The sequence below is a fragment of the Octopus bimaculoides genome, chromosome 18 (genome assembly GCF_046866305.1).
Source record: "Octopus bimaculoides isolate indiv1 chromosome 18, ASM4686630v1, whole genome shotgun sequence".
NCBI classification, from domain to species: Eukaryota; Metazoa; Mollusca; class Cephalopoda; order Octopoda; family Octopodidae; genus Octopus; species Octopus bimaculoides.
In genome coordinates, this window is record NC_142945.1 from 40,256,460 (window position 1) to 40,273,320 (window position 16,861).

Below are 16,861 nucleotides of genomic sequence, written 5' to 3' on the forward strand. Positions count from 1 at the left end.
AACACAGCAGTTGTATGTAATAAGTAAGTTGCCATCATCACAAGTTTGTTATTATCCATCCACATTGCTCCTGTCTTGAGATTCCATTAAAATAGGAGACATTGCCTCCCTCAAGGGACATTTTTTTCTCCTTGTAGTCAATGTTATCTTTAGGTTGATCTTGTCATTTCACAGCTGTGCAAAATCTTGCCACATATTGAAGCAAGGAACTGATGTCTTTGACAGACAAATTCCAAGCCTGCTTTTCTATTGACTGGCTTGTTGAAACTGTCTAGAAATGTAATTTTTCTCCTAAGATGGCAGAAATGGTAACATACCAGACTTAAGTTTATTATACATTTGTAGCCAGTTAACAACAGTGCTATTGGGTGTAGGTTTTCAATGAACCAATCACTTGCTCATCGTATTTTTAACAGTGACTAGGGAATGTCTCTGGAACTTGGGATGGAACAAATACCAGAGGGTATTTTTATTAGAAAGCAACAGTTTGCGTTGGCTTCTATTTTGCTGGTGTTTATATTCTTCACTGATGCACACCAAACCCCACACGTTCATTTGTTTTATGTCTGTTTATCTATGTTAGCACAAGTTAGATGAATACATATTATTGAGACAACCTTTTACAGCCAGGTGACCTAGTTGCTAACTCTTAACTGTTTTTCAAGTAAGGAATATTTTCATCAAACTTCTCACTTGTTTACAAAAAAAGACAGAGCTAGCATATAATTTGTAGACAAGGAATTAAAAAACATTGCATGCACACACACACACTTTTATGTGTACGTGTGTGTGTGTTTAATATCATCAATTTAATGTCTACTTTTCCATGTATGCATGAGTTAGTTGGAATTCATTGGGGTAGAATTTCCATGGCTGGTTGCCCATTCTGTCACCACTCTTCACCCGTTTCTAAGTAAGGTAATATTTCCCCATGGCCAAACATGTTTCCATGGAAGATTGGAAATGAAGGACACAGCTTGTATGAAGGTGACACTCATTTACAGATATCACATAATGTCCGGGCAAGGGGACTCACACACACACACACAAATCTGTAGGTAGATATATGGTGGGCTTCTTCCAAGTACCCTTAGTTAAAAAGTTCAATTAAGTGCTCCAGGCTTTATTCAGTATGGAGAGTGATGTAATTCATTCATGGAGAATTTCTCTATGATTCACTGATTGGTTCAACCCAACGATAATATCCATTGAGTAGAAATGATTCTGTGCGTCTGAGAGAAGTAAAAGCTCTGTGAATAAATTGTATGTATCATCATCATTTGGTGTCCATTTTCCATGTTGGCATGGGTAAGATGGTTTGACTGGGGCTTGTAAGCTGGAGAGCTGCACCAAGCTCTAGTCTGTTTTGGCTTGGTTCTGCAGCTGGATGCCCTTCGTATCGCAAACCACTCCACAGAATGTGCTGGGTGTCTTGTGTGTCACCTGCACAGGTGCCTTTTACTTCTCACCGGCACTGGCCATGATCACGATTTCACTTAGCTTGATGTGTCTTCTCAAGCACAACAAATTACCAGAAGTCTCAGTCACTTGTCATTGCCTAGAATAGGTGCAAATATCTATGTATGTATGTACATGGATGGATGGTATATATGTGTACACATATATATATGTATGATGTGTGTTTGCCATGAAAAACTGTACTCTGTACACTATGTAAAGTAGTTGACCGTATATCTGGGCCTATTTTTGTTCAGCATGTACCTTAAGACAGTAGGGTGTGATCTGAGGAAGATTTATCTGTTATTTCTAGCAGGTCAAGCAGCTTCATAGAACCTCCTTTGTTGGCTTGTTTAGGACTTGGGGTTAGCAGTGAGGTGAAGCAGAGGTGGGGATGAGGATGGAACATGAAATGAATTTTAGTTATAAATGGTGTAAATAATGATAGTTGTGATAGTGACGACGACGATGATGGTGGTAGTGGTGGTGATGCTGATGCTGATGATGTTGTCGGTGGTGGTGGTGATGATGATGATGAGGGTGCTGAACTTGATACAGAGATAATGATGAATGATGATGTTGATAATAATGGTGGTGATGACAATGGTATTGATAGTGGTAGTGAGGAGGAGGAGGACACTGACACAGGTAGTTATGATGAGGATGATGAAGTTGATAATGGTGGTGGTGCAGCCAGGAGAAGGAGAAGGAGGATACTACAATTTTTTTTTTTTTTTCATCTTTAATTTTTGTTTCCTTTCTACCATTTCAGCTGAGTAAAATCAAGAATCTTTAGAAGATGGCATCAAATACTTTTCGCAGCCAGGCCATTGCTGCAGTTGTTGTCTCTGTCACAGCTGTCATCAAAGCCATTCCTGAGACTTTGGGAATTAACAAATACAAAGAATTTTTCCAGTTCTATGATGCAACAAAACCAAAACCAATAGACAATGACACCAATGAACTTTTAGAAGAGGTAGGTTTCTCTGTAAGACATGCAGCCAGGTTCTCTTCCTCTTCTTTTCTTCTTCCTCCACTCACTCCCCTTCCCCTCCTCTTTTTCTTATTGAGTCAAAAAAGTAAAACACCAGTCAATTACTGGGATCACTAATTGTCCACTCTCTCTCTTTACAAAAATTACTGGCCTTGTGCCTATAATAAAAAAAGAAGAGGATTATTGTTGTTATTTTATTGTCTTTGCACAACCTCTAATGCTGGAGATGTACTATGGTATGAGCTGTTCACTACCACTGAACTAAGATAACACCCTTTAGTTTTCAAGCACCATCCAGAGTTTTCAAGCGATTCCAAGCAGTGCTGTTTTCTGCAATTGCTCCAACCTTATTGCAGCCCCTATTTGTTCCAGGTACTTCTCAAGATTTTTACTCACTGTTCCTGGGGCTCCAATAATTATTGGTACTACAACCACCTTTTTCAGCAACCACAACTGCTTAACCTCCCAAGCTAACCTGTCAAATCTATCAACTTTTCTTTCTTCTTTATCATATACCCTGTTGTCAGCTGGGCATGCTATGTCTCTGACCCAGCATCGTTTGCTTTCTTTCTCAATTAACACTATGTCTGGTTTCCTTTTCCCTCTCATGGTCACACTGGATCATAAAATCCCATGGGATATTTGCATTATCATATTCAATGATGCCTTTGGGTTTATGTTCATACCACTTTTTTGCTCTGTCAAGTCCTTACTTGTTGCAAAGTGTCCAATGGACAATCCTTGCTATGTTGTGTCTATAGTAGAAAGGTATCTAAAGATGGCAAGCTGGCAGAATCTTTAGCATGCCAGGCAAAATCTTAGGGCATTTTGTCTGTCTTTACATTCTGTGTTCAAATTCTGCCGAGTTCAACATTGCCTTTCATCTTTTCGGCGTCAATAAAATAAGTACCAGTTGAGTACTGGGTCAATGTGATTTACTAGCACCCATCCCCAAAATTGTAAGCCTTGTGCTTATAATAGAAACAGTTATTATTATTATCATTATTATTATTTTGTTCAAATGTTTTATTGTTGTTGTTTTTTGGCATTTATTCAATGTTCTTATTTTTCTTCTTTGTCTTTACAGACACTTTTCAAAATAAACCTTGATCCTCAATTGGAGAGCAGACTTGAAATGTTTGTTAACTATGGCCAGGACATCATACACAAAGGTAGTTTACACATGAAGAGTGGTGCCATAATCGGCCTCCCGATCTTCTTCAGCTACAAAGAATTGTCAGACATCCATACAGCACACCTAAAACTGAAAAACAAATCTATTGATTGGAATACTGAAAATGGACAGAAATTTTCAAATTCTATAATTATGAGCAACAAAGCTAAAAAGTTTGCTATTGCACGAGAAATTCATTATGTTGCAGACCACAACATCGCCATTGAGTGCGGTCTATTGGTGTTCAACATGAGTGCTGTTTATTGTGCTTATTTTGCAATGGATGGCCTTTATCGCCTCAATCAAAAGATGAAGTTGTTTGGCAAGGTTTTCTTGGCTAGTTCCTTCTACCTTATGGCCTTAGGAAGCTACTTATTTATGTATGATATTTACCAGCGCCGGAGAGACCGGCATGCCGATTCAAAAGCTGCAAAATTAGGGAAGGATTATATTGAAGGAGGAATAGAATTTTATAACTTGTTGCTGCAAAGAAATGCAGCATTGTATGCTTTGCTTGGTGAAGATGGCAAGAAAATTTACACACCATTTGGCAACACAAAGATTTCTGTTCGAATGAAATCTCTACCAATAACTGCTCGAAGAGATTTTATGAAAGAAATTCTTGCTAAAGAATCAGAGGAGAAACTGCAGAGTTGATGTTGATCCAATTATTTTGAAATTAATAATAAAAAAAAAAATGAAGTATCTTTGAAACATGTCAGCTTGAGAAGGCATCTGAGACAAGAACTTTTGGTGTTTTGTTTTTAACCCATTCACTACCATAATGTTCACAACTTGGATCTCTGCTGTTCATTCATTTCACATTTATTTTTCTATAGTAACATGAGTAAGATGAACGCATATTATTGAAGTATTATTTTACAGCTGATACCGTTCTTGTTACTAACCCTTATCTGTTGTTCACGTAAGGGACCTCTTTTGTTTCACTCATCTGAAAGTGCTGACCTAGTGAACAAGAAATTTCACTAACTTACACTGTTTCTAGCTCAACACTTTCATGCAGAGACACATGTCCATGCCTACACAGACATAGATATTTATTATATATATGACAGGCTTCCAAACAGTTTCCATCTATCAAGTCCACACACAGGGCACTGTTCGCTTTTGGGCTACAGAAGATGCATTCCTAACATGCCATAGTGTGAGATAGAATTCCTTGTCAGCTTAAAATATCTCATTTAAAGTCTGTCATTTTCCCATGTATTAACTACAGAATAAATCTTACTTAACTAAGTAAATATGGCAGTATGCTGGTTATTGAACTCATGTTACTTACAAAAGTCTCTTAGGGAGTCAGACTAAAGGGACATGCAGTAATTTATCAGGGAGTTAAAGAGACAAACAGTAGATTGCTGGGAAGATAAAATAAAGGGACATGGTTGTCTGTTGGGGAATTAAACTAAAGGGACAATAGTTTATTAGGGAGCTAAATTAAAGAGGCATACAGTAGTCTGTTGAGATAATATAGAAGTAAATGTTATCTGCTATTAGATTCAGAAGGTTAGAAAGAAATGAAGTGTAGCATCATCTGTGTGGGAGTGGGCATTATTGGAGTTGATGGTAAGTCATTCATGTGCCAGAGGAAAAGTGTTATGGAACAAAACTGAACCTTGAATGAAAGAACTAAAATACAAATATTAAAAATCAATAGTCATTATTTAATGAATGAGTTTATTGCTTAAAAAAATCCATCAAAATCTGATTTCCCCAAATAACTTCAATCATTTTCTTTGATTTAGCTTCCCACTGCTTGTAAATTATCTTCTTTGGCACTCCATCAGTCACAACGACGAGGGTTCCAGTTGATCCGATCAACAGAACAACCTGCTCATGAAATTAACGTGCAAATGGCTGAGCATTCCACAGACACATGTACCCCTAACATAGTTCTTGTGGAGATTCAGCATGACACATAGCGTGACAAGGACGGCCCTTTGAAATACAAGTACAACAGAAACATGAAAGAGTACGGCAGGGTTCACCACTACCACCTGCCGGAGCCTCATAGAGCTTTAGGTGTTTACGCTCAATAAACACTCACAATGCCTGGTCTGAGAATCGAAACCGTGATCCTATGACCACAAGTCCGCTGCCCTAACTATTGAGCCATTGTGCCTCCATGCTTGTAACTATATATTGTAGCAGTGTTGCTACAATATACAATACACATGCAATGTTTCATAATTGTAAACAATACAGTGTATACACTAACCATAAGATGCCTTGGGGCTAAGTCTTCAATATCTTCATTTTCATAAGTTTGCATTAGTTTTTTTCTTATCCTCAAATGCTAGGCTATCTCATTTCCCCCCAGTTTGACCATGGTTATTTTTAAGAGTGGAACCCAAAGTAGACGAAAGTATAAAGAATAGCTTATAAGATATTTTGTTAAAAAACTCACTGGATAGAAAATGTTGAAGGGTATCCTTCAACTTTTTCTATTATCCAAGGGTTTTATTTTTAACCTAATATCCTTCATACTTTTATTTATGGCTTTACCTATTTCAAATTCCACTGTTAAGAATAATTTACTTCATATCTCTCAAAATTACTAAGTTCATATAATGTTAAACATGTTTATCTTATACAGGAGGCATTGTATTTAATAAAATATCTTGTAATCTGAAGTTCTTTAATGCAAAATTAATTTTCCTATTGATTCCATGTATATGGAAGTCAAACAAAAGATATGTTTTGCATTATGGAACACCTGCTTATGCAAAATTTTCATAAATGCAACATTTCTGCTCTACTGGGAATCCTGGAATTAAATTTCTCACATAAATAGATATGTTAGGTCATCTAACAAGCAAAAGATATGTGGTCCTGTTTCTTGTTTGTGTTTATAATGAAAAAAACTATGGAAGCCATACTGGTGATGAATAAGGCAGGAGAGAGGTACATGTTGCTGTTAATAGGCATTTCCATCACCATTAAGTTGTTTGAAGTGGGTACAATATGATGGTAGTTAGAACCAGAACCAGAAGTATTATGTTTCTTGGGTATTGAACACTATTTCCAAAGATTGGGATATTCCCCAAGGGAGAGAAAGAGAGAGATTGAAGTATCTGGTGCAAGTTGGAGGGTGTATTATTTCAAGATAATAGAGCATTGTCAGGGCAGGTATCCTTGTTGGTTTGAAATGACTGAAGTTATTTTCATACTTGGCATGTATGTATATATGGTGGTGAGTTTGATGGAATGGAGATTTCCCTTGTGTGTAGTGTGGAGCATGATGTATAGCAAGCGACAAATGGGAGAACTTCTTATAAAACCATCATCATTAAGAAAGTGGGGAAAGGTAAATTCCACAAAGTTAACAGAGATCCTTTGTGCAAGTGACCAAAAGAAGGATCAACTGTAGTTTGGAAGATGGGAATACTTGTGGATTACCTAATGTAAAGAGTCATTCTTCATGGGTGACTGGATAACTAAAATAAGATATAGAATAATAAGAGTGAAAAGGAAAATTTCAGTGCCAGAATGTCAAATTTTCCTTTTGAAGCTCTATTGCAAAGATTTTCTAAACAAAAGCAATAGAATTTAGGTTCCTCAACAGTTGGAATTTGGCTAATATTGCGACATCCTTCTTGGTAATTTATATCTAAAAGATCGAAGTACTGTTCCTGTTCAGAAGTGACACATCTGCGATCAGCTTTAAAAGGATCTGAAAATAATAATAAAAGTAATCAAGCTTGTAAAGAAATGTTATCCAATTAGTTAAATTATATTTCAGTCAATATGTGAATATATATCTCAACATGTCGTAACCTTGACTACAGAGAGAGACAAAAGATAAAGTTAATCTTAACAGGATTTGAACTGAAAATGTAATGATCTGGAGCAAAAACTGCTTTAACCCTTCAGCATTTAAACTGGCCCTATCTGGCCAAAACATTTTATCTGCTTTATGTTCAAATCAACTAGATGTGTCCTCTCATACCTACACTATGGTCTTATTCTAAAAATAAACAATCACATCATTAAAATCTCAAAGCTATGAGATAATGCATGATTAATTCAAAACAATGTGAATAAAGAAGCATTACTTCTGAATGCTAAAGGGTAAATCATTCACCAGGATACCAGGAATGAAATTCTGGGAGAGAAAGTTGATTAAATGAACTTCAGAACTTGATCCTGAAGAGATAAGTGGGATTTGGACTCCCAATATAAGTTATTAGGTTGTCCAGAAAGTTCTGAGCGTTTTTGAGCTAAATCTTTTAACTCTTCATTGAACACACCTGAAATATAACAGTTAAAACATTAGTGTTGCTTGAAGTGGTAGTGCATCTCTTCTTTGTTCCTGATTAAAAATTGATTTATCTTTCATTCCGGTTACCCTTTATTGACATTTGAAATGGATAACCAAAAACTTCATATTCGCTTTGTAATGCTTTTCTTTTTTAAAAAAGGAGAAAATACTGCAAAGGCTTGCAAAACCATTTGTGAAGTTTATGGTGGTAGTGCTGTAGGTGAATCAACTGTTCAAAGATGGTATGTAAAATTTTAAGCTGTAGAGTTTAGCTTGGAAGATGACAGTCACAGAGGAAGACCTTCAAAATTGGATGAAGATGTTTTGAAGGCAAAAATCGAAGAAAACTCAAATGTCATGACTAAAGAACTTACAAAAGAGTTGAAGGTTTCTAAAAATGCAGCTCATGAACACCTAGTGAAGCTAGGATACATTTCTTGCTATAATGTATGGGTCCCTCAAACTCAGAAAAGAATTGCTTGGACTGGTTTTCCATTTATGATATGCTTTTGAAACAGAATGCAAGCATGCCTTTTTTGAAACAATTTGTGACTGAAAATGAAAAATGGATTGTGTACAAAAACGTAGGGTAAAAAAGATCCTGGAGTTTGTGTAAGGATCCCCCAAAACAGCAACCAAAGATGAAAAGCCATGCTTTGTGTCTGGTGGGATTATAAAGGCATTATTTATTATGAGCTCTCACAAAACCAGACCATTAATTCTGACGTGAACTGTCATCAGCTGACTAATTTGAACTAAAAAATCAAAGAATTGAGGCCAGAGATTGCCAACGGGAAAGGGGTAGTGTTCCAACAAGACAATGCCTGACCACATGTCTTTGGCTACCCAAATAAAGTTACATGAACTTGGTTGGGATCTCTTACCCCATCTACCATATTCTCCTGATATTGCACCATTCAACTACCACTTATTTTTGTCTCTACAGAACTCACTGCAAGGAAAAACATTTAATTATTTAGATGGAGTCAAAATGCATCTAGATAACTTTTTTCTTCAAAACCAGTCAAATTTTATGCTGATGGAATATTTAGATTGCCTTATAGATGGACAAACGTCATTAATAATAATGGAAATTATTTCATTAAATAAAATTTATTGAAAGGTCAATTATTTACATCCCTTTTTGCATATTAAAAAATGCTCAAAACTTTCTTTGAAACCTAATACAACAACTGCAAGGCATTTTGCCCAATACTCTAACAATTTTGCCACTCCTCTTCCACAAACAGATTGATCTAAGAATGCTATCAAAAAGAAACAAAAAAAAAAGCACCAAAACAAAAAAATGTATCATTATCATCATCATCATCTTAATGTAGGTATAGACCTAGCCATGTGATTAAAAAATTGGTTTCACAATCACTTGATCCTACTGTATAAGATACCTTATGTGTCTTATACCATAACATTGAATCAACTATATAATATTGCTTACAATATTGATATGGGAAGACAGAAACTGGAAAGACTTGCTTGTCAGTTAATTGGCTATGACCATTTGAGCATGTCCTTTAATGGCTGACAATTTCTGCATCTCTGATCATGAGCAGGAGTAGTGGGGGAGCATCAAAGCAATGTATTGAGAAGGATTCTTTGGGGTTCGAATAAATGTAACAAAAGCAGAGTTTGAAGGAAATATTAGCCATTTTTCATACTTTCTAGGGGTAAGCAAATAGAAAATAACAGTTGCTACCCAAGGACAAAAATCGTATTTGTGTATTGCTTAATATCCACTCTGAAATAAATGGAGTCTGTCCACACACCAGAAAGAAAAGAGAATAATATATGAAACTTAGAAAAGATCTTCAATGTCTTACCACTATAATCCACTGTTGTTTGACATTTATTGCAGCCAGAGACAACACTGTACTTGTCAATGGTGAAGTTTAGCAAATATGAACAACGGTGACACGCATAACAATTGATGTTGACCACTGAAATATAGGAAGAAACATGAGAATGATCAGGCAATGTAGAGTATTGGATATAGATTCAGTGACACTATCTATTCATGTCAGGAAAAAATACTAGGTAACTTTGAATGTATTTCAACATTATTCTGACCTCATCATTAAAGTATAGTCTTCTCCATACTTGCTACAAAAAAGTGATGAATGAATTTAATATTAGGAAACTAGAAATTTATTATGTTGTGAAGCAAAAAATAAAACTTATTAATCAATAACTAATAGTTTTCTGTTTATGAAGTTTTAAATATGGGAAGACATCTCTCGAACTTTTTCTGGCCCCCCATTGAAGTAAATCACCAACCCAGTATTTTCCATGGTAGTTACCAAAGAATCACTATATAAATACAATTATACATTTATTTATGTGTAGGAAAAATATGATCATTTGGAGGTTAAAACTCACAAACACTAGCCACTATACAAGAAAATAATAGCTTAGTCATAATATAATTAATGCATGGAGCATAAAAAAAAATAAACATGGTGGAAAAAATTTTCATTAGCCCTTTTGATGCTAACACATCTGAGACTACTGGTTCTTTGATACAAACTTCTTGTTTTAAAAAGCATTTAATTAAAACATTCCATCAAATTTTCATTTCATGTTCCAAACACCAGTTTAATAAAGACAAACTAAAGTCTTAATTATTTTCAAAATTAATTCAAACTAAGGCAATGTAATTCAGCTGAAATATGGTAATAACTGTGTTAATCAATGTCAGGTTTTATTTTCATAGTTCCAGCAAATACAGAAGTATCTAGACATGTTTTGGACTTATACTGACCTCTGCAGAGAAATGCAGCTAAAAATCTAATATATATCTATAAAATAAAACTTGAAATTTTAAAAGAATTGCATGATGTGCCTCAGTAAATATATGTGCAGTATCTGTTTTATTATTTTTCTAATTAAACTCCAATATAATCATAATCTACACCGTCTGAAAGGTATTTGTAGAAAATTTCATGACCAAATACCAATTTTTCTGAAAGTTATGAGGAAACAAATTCAACTCGTGTGAATTATCTGAAACTCTCACCTACCTACCCTAGGGAAAAAATTTCACAACAAATTCTGATATAATTGGAATTCACACCATATGAAAGGTATTTGTAGAAAATTTAATTATAAAACACCAATTTTTCTGAAAGACGTGAGGAAGCAAAGTTAAAGGATACACTCGTGTAGCTATGTCGAAAATAGGATATCATTTTGAAGGAATTTAGTAATTATTTCTAACAGGTCAAATAGTCGCTGAAAGACTCTTGCATGCCAGCAAAATTAGCCGACACTTGGAAGTCCTAATCAACGTTTCTTTTGTAAAAATTAGTAAATACTGCTAAATTAGTAAACACTGCTAAAAAAAGGATTGAATAATCCTTTAAGTTTAATGTTAAGATTGTTTTTTGTATGCAATTTGACATAAAATCAGACACTTATATAATATATATTATACAAGAATTTTATTCGAACGAATTAATATTAGTATTTCTTTTTCTTAAGCTTTTGACGAATTGCTAAGTTACGGGGACATAAGCACACCAATACCGATTTTCAAGAGGCAGTGGGATACACGTGTGTGTGTGTGTGTATAGGTGAGGGGGTAAAATGGGGTGTTTTTATGTATTTTTGACTTTGAGACAAAATATATTTTTTTACAAATGTTCACTACCTTACAAAAACTATATCAGCTAAGCAAATGACCTTCTCTAAATGCATTAAAAATACTGTCACACATTCAGAGCATTATTTCAGAAAACTGTCAGTTCCCTTTGAGAATATAAAAGACAAATTTAGCTGGGGTAAAATGAGTAGACCAAGATAAGGTAAATTTTTGCCTCTTCAATTCTCCAGAATTACATTTGGAAACAGACTCTTGTACAACACTGTCCATCAGAATGATGAGAATTGTAACAAAAAATTTAAATATCCAGGTCAAATGACAGAGGATCATGGTAAAACAGCACATGATACGAAATTAACAAGAATCAGCTAAATCAGAAAAGTCAAAATATTCTCTATGGTTTCTTCACTAACTGCTGGAATAGCTGTTCCCGACATATTTACGAACCATGAAGAGAAACAATTATTTAAAATAGTCATTACTCATTTTACCCCATTTTAGACATTTTTTTTCTTTAAAAAAATAAATTGAAAATTATGAAATTAGGCATTAGGGGGGTGGGGACAAATGACTTAGAATCCAACAGAGAAAAGAATATTGATTGTTAAATACCAAAAATTATCCAGATATTTTGTTAGTAACCTCAATTACGATTGGGTCAAAGCTGAAAAAAATTTCTTGAAAAAAAAAAAGTACCTGTCACCTGACTATGTTCCAAATTCTCTCAGCTTTAACAATAACAACTGTGCTGACTAATTTTTACTCGTAAAGATGATGCAGCAGTACAAAGTTATGATGCAGGACTTGCAATTTCAAACAGGTAAGGAGAAAATAACGAAATCAGAAATTACTCATTTTACCCCGCTTACTAATTTTGCACCCCCTTCGATTTATTATACATACACGCACACATATATATACAAATAATTATATATTAGATATATAATATGATACATATTATATATAAATAATATATATTAAGTATAAAGAGAGAGAATGATTGCTATGCGTGCATAGGACTGTGTATATATTATACGCACCATAATTTATTTTACTGTAAAGAAAACAGGAGATAATAAAAAATCTAACAAAAGCAGCCATATAAACAGTATAAAAGAAAAAAATTCCAAACACTAGGATTTCCGGTGGTTACTGTTTCATTCGTTATTTATGTTGCTGTAAGCTGCAGTCTTGTAATAGTTCCGTGATATTTTATGGTTAACTTACTCTATATCGTTTATTTTTAATTAAGCGCTATATACCTTAATTGCCATGACAATTATCTAACTTCCGGCCAGGTGAATCAATGTTTTTTACCTTACTGATCTGATTATAAACAATACCAACAACAACTCAGTTTTCATCGACCTTATTCAAGTTTATGCTTGTATATATATATATATATATATATATATATATATATATATATATATGGTAATCTTCAAGTTTAGGGGGATAAAAAAATAAATAAAAATATTCAAGGGAAATAACTGAACGACTTACCAGTATTATCCGTTTTCTTCTAGCTGTTTATAAATAAATCACACCCTAACGTCAATCAAATCACGTGTGTGATTTATTTATAAACAGAGATGTACGGAGAATACTGGTAAGACGTTCAGTTACTTCCCTTGAATATTTTTATTTATTTTTTTATCCCCCTAAACTTGAAGATTACCTATATATATATATATATATATATGTGTGTGTGTGTGTGTATACACATATAAAGAGAGCGAGGGGGCAGTGGGGTTGCCATACGGTTCCGTTTTGAAGGGTCTGCTGCTGTGTACCATCCGGTTAGTATATTTGTCCCGCTTGGTACTGAAATGTCTCGATAATGAATGAAAGACTTACGTTCTTTCAGAGATAGGGGCTGACTGGGACACTGCTCAGAGGGTTTCCCAGAGCGACCCGAGTAAAAACGGACAAATGATATGTGCAAGGACACGCTGCAACCGATGGTAAGTCAGGTTAGATATTGGGACCCATACTCTCGTATGTGACCAGACTCGACTCACCTTATTTGTTTTAAATAATGAGTAGTCACCTAAGCATGTTCTAGCATTTTGTTTTGAAGATCAGAGTTTTATTATAGGAGAGAAATGGACGCACATTGCGCATCAGGAAAATTATTATAAAAGTTCTTCAAACAAGTATCTATACCTATGATACCTCCATAATTTGAAGGTTGTCCCCATTTGATACTTAGACATTATGGCAACCCTCTCTCTCTCTCTCTCCCCCCCCCCCTCTTTCTGTGATGCATGTACGTATTCATGCAACTGTGACGATTATATGTAGCAATGATTAACATGAGAGAAACAATAATTGATATGGCCTTTATTTTATCGTTACAGTACAGGAATCGTCTTCTTCGAGTTGTTGTACAAGGATAGGTTAAAATCCTACGGTTCATTTTGTAGGTTGTTAAGCTTATCTGTAAGTGATCGCTAGAAGATGGATGGAAGAAGGAGAGGGAAAGTAAGAGAATTTACCTCTCTGCATTGACAAGTTGAGAGGGTGACAATTGTGTAGTCCTGTCGTGACGAGTCATTACTGAAATGTTCCTTTGGGTAAGCACCAAGCGAAAGAGGTGGTATTAAGTTTGGGTACTGTATTTATACATGTTGGAAAGCTGGATGTAGGTTACAGAACAATGGAAAGTAATGAATTTATCTCTATTGACTTGGATTTAACCCAAGAATGTTCACTTGAACAATAGAACTTAACTGTGATAGTCGAACCTCATGAATTTGTAAGTGTTAACGCCGAGAACAATAGGAAGGAACTCGTAGAAAAATCTAGGCTAGGTTTCGAAACTCGGCTAAGAATCTACGAAGCTATTCGCTACATGGTTACCAAACGATTTCACTTCAGAAGACGGATGATTGGATGGTGCAGAAGATCTAAATTGTTTAGGTAGGCTTAGATAGAGTATGCAGTTAAATGTTTCAAAGAAACAGACAACATTACAGCAGTGATTATAAGTAGAAAATGGAAACAGGATTTTCTGTATTGATGAATAAATAATTGCTTATCATTCGAATATCTTCGTTTTGAATGTTGTCTAGGATGTGAATATGTGTATGGGCATCAATAGCATTGTGCCAGATATGATGTTCAATGGGAAAATATGAATATTTCCAATAAATTAGACTTTCTACGTTTGTTACGAAAATACTTTAATATCATTTTTAGAGTATGAACTATTTTTTTTTTACATCCTTTCTGGTAGTAGGTAATTTGAAGACAACATTTAAAAGCTGCTAACGAAATGTTAAACTATTTGTAAAAAACATTTTTTCAAATGGAAAGTAATCATTAAAAAATATTGTTTTATTGACTTTCTCACGAAATACCTTAATATCAATAATTATATTACCATCTATACCTCAATCTATCGATTTCTTATAACGTCGTTTATCATACATTTGTAGAAACGACAGGAGGGAAATAGCAAGATAGCTACGGCTTTATTGTTTCTGCTTGCAGTATATTTGATTTGAGACTGTGCTATTAACCAACACTGTTGTATCATCGTAAAAGTAATTTCCATGATTTAAAATACACAAATAAGCTATTACTGCCGTCATTATTACTTTTCCAATTGACTTAAACTTGCAAAGTACCTTCATTGTTAAACCATTGCAATTCTTTATCTTGCTGCGTTTGGTTTCCTTCTCCCCATATTTTTTTTCCTTTTTCAATTTTGTGTTCTTTTGTTCTCTTGTTCGTATTCTACATGTTCTGAATGTTGCATATAAATGGCAATTTGTGTTATTATATTTCACTACGTATCTTTTTTTCACTTCCAAAAGCACCTATTACTACGAGGATTATTATTTTTTTTTTCTATTATCACTCTTCTTATTTTACATGTCCTATATTTCTTGGTCGCTATATTTCAACAGTTTTTCCATTTCTGGATATATCGATCTGTTCAGTTTCGCTCACAGACGTTTTAATAATAATTTTTTTTTTAACTAGACACTTTGAAACTTCGTATGCTGGTGCAATTTCTCATGCTCAACATAATTTACTTTCAACATTTTTGACAAAATTTCGTATTTTAGAAGTTATTTCGTGTTGAAGTTGTCGTATTTGGGTAATTTTTAACCAATCAACGACGTGTATTCAGTTGAAGAAAGCCACAGCTGTTTCCCATAGTAATCGAAGAGCAACAACTTCCGTGTCTTCTCGACTAAAGGTCATCACTCTGTTCTATTTTATTTTTGTTTACTGCCTGTGTTGCACATTACACACTTTTTTTTTCGGTTCCCGCGTCGGAATAACCAGTAAACATCGAAGGATCAACGCCAAGAAGAAAGAAATATTATTAACATATATGTATTCGTTTGCCCGACATGTAGTGCTCTGGCTGCGTATAAATGGTGTCGAAAGGATGAAATGGACTTTTTCTTTCAATTTTTATTTTTACTTGTTTCAGTTATTAGACTGCGGCCATGCTGGGGTACTGCGTTGAAGAATTTTTAGTCGAAATAATTGACCCCAGTACTTATTTTTGCTAAGCCTTGTACTTACCCTGTCTCTTCTCTTATGCCAAACCGCTAGTTTTACGGGGACGTAAACACACCAATACCGGTTGTCAAGTGGTAGTGGGGGACAAACACACACATGCGACCGGCTTCTTTCAGTTTCCGTCTGCTAAATCCACTCACAAGGCTTTGTTTAGCCCGTGGCTCCAGTAGAAGACACTCGTCCAAGGTATCACACGGCGGAACTGAGCTCGGAACCACACAGCCATGCCTGCGTCTGCGTGTAAATGACGAGCAACACTTTGCGAACTATTAACAGAAACTTTATTCACCGCACAAAACATTTTCCATGTTGGTCAGGAATTAATAAGACAACAAAACATACACACTGGAAAAGACAATTCTATAAAGTTTGTTAAAAGGCTCTGTGAATTCGCAGCCAAGACTGTAGATAAATTATACAAAATTCTTGACTGTAATACTGTCACATGTGCGCGCGCGTTGAATGAGAAGTTAAAACAATTTTCATAGCGGCGATTCCCCGCACTTTTCGACAAGAGGTGAAATGAATCGGCCGGATTTAGTTTGTAGCAAGACTAGAAACTGTTATAATCCTTTTAATGTTGGCCTGTTATTACGCCCACTTCGGTATACAGTATACTTAGTAAAACCAGTAAAGACACGACTATCTCTGACCGCCTACTATGTACTTTGGTACTTCTTTTTACTTATAGTGACTATGTTATTCCATTCGTCACGTGGGAGGAGTGCACCATTATTACTAATTCCCTACAACATCTCCCTTTTAAAGTTGTTCCTAGGAAGAATCATTCTGTTTAGC

At 35.0% G+C, this 16,861-nt stretch overlaps 2 protein-coding genes across 8 annotated transcripts in view; one reads left to right on the forward strand and one right to left on the reverse strand.

Annotated features, from left to right (window-relative positions):
- LOC106883154 (transmembrane protein 177) overlaps positions 1–6,277 on the forward strand; it is a 20,513-nt gene extending 14,236 nt beyond the window's left edge. For 5 of the 6 annotated variants that reach the window (XM_089366034.1, XM_014934071.3, XM_052974299.2 and 2 more), the window contains 2 exons: positions 2,231–2,434; positions 3,540–6,277. In XM_089366034.1, the coding sequence (XP_089222160.1) occupies positions 2,258–2,434; positions 3,540–4,283 (921 nt within the window). In that variant the 5' untranslated portion in view covers positions 2,231–2,257 and the 3' untranslated portion in view covers positions 4,284–6,277. The remainder of the gene's footprint in view (positions 1–2,230; positions 2,435–3,539) is intronic. The other variant, XM_014934069.2, reaches the window with a different exon arrangement.
- Positions 5,297–14,106, reverse strand: LOC106883152 (uncharacterized). Of its 2 annotated transcripts, none has more exons than XM_089366035.1 (3): positions 14,020–14,106; positions 9,744–9,860; positions 5,297–7,317 (listed from the first exon to the last, which is right to left on the reverse strand). In XM_089366035.1, the coding sequence occupies exons 1-3, from the start codon at positions 14,027–14,029 to the stop codon at positions 7,082–7,084; spliced, it is 363 nt and encodes a 120-aa protein (XP_089222161.1). In that variant the 5' UTR covers positions 14,030–14,106; the 3' UTR covers positions 5,297–7,081. The 2 variants fall into 2 exon arrangements, with proteins under 2 accessions (XP_089222161.1, XP_014789546.1); XM_014934060.3 differs by lacking the exon at positions 14,020–14,106 and adding an exon at positions 12,562–12,853.
- Between the last annotated feature and the right edge of the window lie 2,755 nt (positions 14,107–16,861).

What these genes read in the sequence shown, in the direction of transcription:
- LOC106883152 (XM_014934060.3), bottom strand. Translation starts at nt 12,622, where the DNA reads ATGGCTGCTTTTGTTAGATTTTTTATTATCTCCTGTTTTCTTTACAGT. An exon ending in TTACAGTAAAATAAATTATG is followed by an intron (nt 9,861 to 12,561) that starts GTGCGTATAATA and finishes CCTATATTTCAG; the next exon opens with TGGTCAACATCAATTGTTAT. An exon ending in AACAACAGTGGATTATAGTG is followed by an intron (nt 7,318 to 9,743) that starts GTAAGACATTGA and finishes TATTATTTTCAG; the next exon opens with ATCCTTTTAAAGCTGATCGC.